This window comes from Condylura cristata, unplaced genomic scaffold (genome assembly GCF_000260355.1).
Source record: "Condylura cristata isolate star-nosed mole 26May11 unplaced genomic scaffold, ConCri1.0 scaffold00006, whole genome shotgun sequence".
Taxonomy (NCBI): Eukaryota; Metazoa; Chordata; class Mammalia; order Eulipotyphla; family Talpidae; genus Condylura; species Condylura cristata.
Genome location: NW_004567107.1, coordinates 9993664 through 9997699, shown reverse-complemented (window position 1 = coordinate 9997699; position 4036 = coordinate 9993664). Strand labels below are relative to the sequence as shown.

Genomic DNA, 4036 nt, shown 5'->3' with positions numbered 1-4036 from the left:
TGGACGTCACAGAGTTCAGGGTAATTACACGTGAAGGCCAGGGTCTTTCCTGCAGTGGGAACAGGAGCCCCTTGGGGGTGGCCCCGGGATATCACCGTGGTCACCAAGCATGAGCCAGGGGCAGGCGGCGGGCCGCGACCCTGACACGTGAATGGTTCTTCTCTGGACACCTGAGTGGGCCCGGCAGAGAGTTCACAAGCTACCTGAGGCCTTGCCCCTCCCAAGACCCCAGCTGTCCCACTCGGGAGCTCAGGACCTGGGCTTTGAGGAGCCATGCAAAATGTGGAGTCCCATCTCGTGAGACCTGCGAGTCCTCTAGGTCTGGCAGGACAGCAAGCAGATAAGGGCCGGTGTGACTGCACCCCAAGGTGCCCAGGAACCCCCAACTTCCCCAGGAGCAAAATGCAGGTGCCCAAATACTCTCACACCTAGGGCACCAAGGAACAACACAAACCAGGGGAGAACACTGAGGGGCACGGCCTGGGGTAACCTTTGCTCCCAGCACGTGGGGCCACATGACAAGAGTCAGCCCGGCGGGGGCACCACAAGCTTTATTGGCGGCAGCTCTCCCAGGAGCCTGGTCTGCTGGGACTGGGTGTTCCGGCATGGGCGCCCCCGGGCCTGAGCTGGGAAGAGGAGGAGAGAGAGAAGTTTAGGTTCGAATGAAGGTTTCTGAAGTACGGCCGCCGGCGTTAGAGGCGAGGCTGTTACTCCAAAACCACTCTCAGAGGGGAACAGTCTGCCGCAGACCTTTACAGACCCAGAGGATGATGAGATCGTGTGTCCACACCCACTCAGGAAATACCCTGAGGTGCCTCCTCTGTGCAGGCACGTTTGCTGGGTTCCTCACTCGTCAACACGGCACATGAATTCCGCATGAGCACCCCACAACGGACAGCAAGGCGCGGAAGTGGGCTGTCAGCACAGCTGCGGAAGGGCACGTGGCTGGTTTCACTGCCAACCTCGCTTTTCCAGAGTCGTCTGTGACCCACCCGCACACCCCCCAAAGGGCTTTCAGTGAGAGAAACTTAGGGGGCCTCACCTCCAGGTTTCCTCTGGCCTTGCGGAGGATCTTGTGGGTTACAACCACTGAGGAGAGAGTGATTACGCTGATTAGACAGATGCCCAGAAGTCAGGGTGCCCCAAGTGAGGGAGGAGAAGCCACAAAGGGCCCCGCACGTGAACAACCTGACGCACCTGGTCAGAGGGAGGTAGGACGGCCCCACCGGCCCAGGACCAGAGGGCCCACTGGAAGGGGAAGGGCTTCCTCCTCTGGGCTGGCCACAGCTGACAGCCACACCAGGAGGTGGGACAGACACCAAGCCATGCCCTGCAGGACCTGCCGATGCCCAGGCATGCGCAAGGCTCCCCGCTCTGGGCTGGGAGTGTGTGGTGCAGGCCGATGAGGGGAGTCTGGGCCGATGAAAGCTGTAGACTGGCTTGCCCCAGGCCCTCAGGAGAAGTGGTCCTGGGGAGGGGGCACCACTCCAAGGACAACCACGTGAGGCCAGGATCTGGGTGGGCAGTTCTCACAGCAGCTCCTAACAGCTCGGAAGTGCCGGGCACTTTTTCCCCTTTGTGCCTTTGGCTGATGGAAGAACCCGATGTGGTTCTCTGGGCAAGCCCTGGTCCACCAGGACAGGAGGTGACGGGGGGCACACCGAGGCCCCGGCAGCCTGGCGCCGAGCAGTGCGGGTCTGACAGCCCAGGGAGCTCTCGGTGTAAAGGAAGGTCTCCCCTCGACCTTTCTTTTCTGACTTAAACTCCTGGAACTGGGCCTTGGTCCAGGGGTGCCCAAGGCTGGAAAAGACCCCATCAATACACACAGCTCATCCAGAAAGGCCGCCAAGTGGTGACCCTGAGAAAATGCTGATTTCTTGCCTCATAGAAGTTCCCACCGGAGGTAAGGAAGTCTCCCCATTACCTGTCTGAGGGGCTGCCACAGACCCCCAAAGTGGCCCCTCGCACCTTCCTGGCCCTTGACACAGCCAGAGAGACCTCCTAACACACAATGGACATGTCCCTCCCTGCTGCCCACTCTTGCCCTTGTGACCTGTCTGCATGTCCCTGTCACTTTCTTCTCACAACACGTCCTAAGTTACCCTGAACGCTGTTCCTGCCCTCAAGGCCACTGGCAGAACCTGATTCTGCTCTTATCTCCTCCTCCAGACCTAGTCAGCCCAGTGCCTGAACAACCTCTCAGGCTGCCTGGCATAAACAGTGCATCATCCTGCAGCTAATTTTTGCATCTCCCCACTAGGGAGATGTTCACACTGGCGAGGACGGGCTTGTTGACCTCTGTCAGCCGAGCCTGGCAGGGTGCACGGAGGGACGGGCAGGGAGCCCAGGGCTTGTCCAGACACTGAGCAGCTCTCCCTAACAGTTCCAGCCCTCCTAGTCCCACAGAGCCTGTTTTCAGAACGTTCCCAGGGTACTGAGGAGAACTTCTACTTGACAATAATCTTTGTTGTGTGCGTCTCAGAAATGCCCCAGAAATGTTGGGCTTTGATAAGAGAACAGCACAGGCGGACAGGCCCTCCACAGCGAACGCGCTGCCGTCAGCACTTCTAGGGAAGGGAAGCTGACAGGTGCATGGCGCGAGGCCGGTGCTGCCGAGAGGCCCCGGGAGGTGGGACGCCAAACGTGCAGGGGGGCGCTGAGAGCAGGGGCTGCAGCAGCGCACCCCTGTGGGCTCCCACGCTCCAGGCTCAGGGAGGGACTCACCTTCCAGAAGTTATTCAACCTCCCCAACAGAGGTTCTCTATTTGTCTTGGGAAGCATTCTCAGAGCCACCCCCGACTCGAGAACCCCGTTGCCTGGCCAAGGCCCTCCTCGGGGCCTGCCTGGCCCAGGCACTCTGCCCCTCGCCGCTGTGGGGTAGCCCAGCCCGCGTCCCGCCGCCTGCGGCTGCATGGCCTCGAGAACCACGGGCCTCCTCACACACAGCCCGTTGTCTTGCTCGGCCTTTGCCCACACACTGCCCCACCCATCAATGCTCCTCCTTGTAGACTCAGCCCAGGTGACTCCCCAGGAAGTCACCCGCATGTGCCCCTGTCACTGCGCACGACAGGCCCCGTCTCCCCCACTGAGTGGCCCCGCCACCGAGGTCTGTTACGTGTCTGTCAGGTCAGAGAGGATGAGGAACGGAAGGAAACCCATAAGTGAGGGGCCAACGCGACAAAGCCTGGGTGCAGGCCAGGGTTGGAGGCTCAGTCCAGGGGCGGCTGCACCAGCTACTCACGCTGATCGAAGATGACTTTTTCCTGGTGCTTGCTCAGATGCAAGAGCCTCACAGTGTTCTGCAACTTCTCTTCCTGTTCACACAATTTTTTGTGCAGCTTGGTGATTTCTGCCTTCATTTCCCCAGTCTAAACAAAGGAATCAGAACAATGAACACAGAATATACAAGATCCTGTCACACAGGAAAAATCCCAAAAGCTTCGGAAAAGATGCTCCATCTTAGCGACACAGGTACCCGAGTAAAACCCACAAGCCATTTTCTGTGACCAGACCGGCGACCCTGCAAGGCCAGTGATGTGCAGCGTGGGGCGGGGCAGCCTGGGAGCAGAGCTCAGCCCGCGCCGCTGCCCCGCCTCCCGCACATGGCCCCTGCAGCCCGCAGCCCCTCGGCATCAGCCCCGGGATGACGCCCGTGCTCACCACTGCTCGACTCGGCATCATGTACATACAGCAGGAAAAATAAACCGCCTGAGCTGTTTCAGCAGGGCTCTGATAAGCCTTGGCACTCACATCAGTGGGGTGGTTCTGCAGCTGGTAAAACTGCAGAACTCTATTCACCCACACGCAGGCAGGCTCACGCCTGAGACAAGGAGGCCGGGGTCAGGCACGCCTGTGTCTCGGCAGGTCTGCTCCCACAGACGCGCACACAGGTGGCGAGGAAGGTGACGAGACGCTTCAAAACGTTAACAGTGGTTACCTCTGAGAAATGTCATTTGGAAGGTTTTATATTTCAAAGGTATCAAAACTGCAATTATTTTGCAAAATGACAGTGTTGACTTCTAAAATAATCAATGCC

The 4036-nt window shown here is 59.1% G+C and overlaps 1 protein-coding gene across 3 annotated transcripts in view; it reads right to left on the bottom strand.

The window, feature by feature from the left end:
- Positions 1–465: 465 nt before the first annotated feature.
- The window catches only part of CDK5RAP2 (CDK5 regulatory subunit associated protein 2), a 143368-nt gene continuing 139797 nt past the window's right edge, over positions 466–4036 (bottom strand). For all 3 annotated transcript variants that reach the window (XM_004677939.2, XM_012721556.1, XM_012721557.1), the window contains 3 exons: positions 3242–3368; positions 1043–1089; positions 466–626 (listed from right to left, as the gene is read on the bottom strand). In XM_004677939.2, the coding sequence (XP_004677996.1) occupies positions 552–626; positions 1043–1089; positions 3242–3368 (249 nt within the window). In that variant the 3' untranslated portion in view covers positions 466–551. The remainder of the gene's footprint in view (positions 627–1042; positions 1090–3241; positions 3369–4036) is intronic.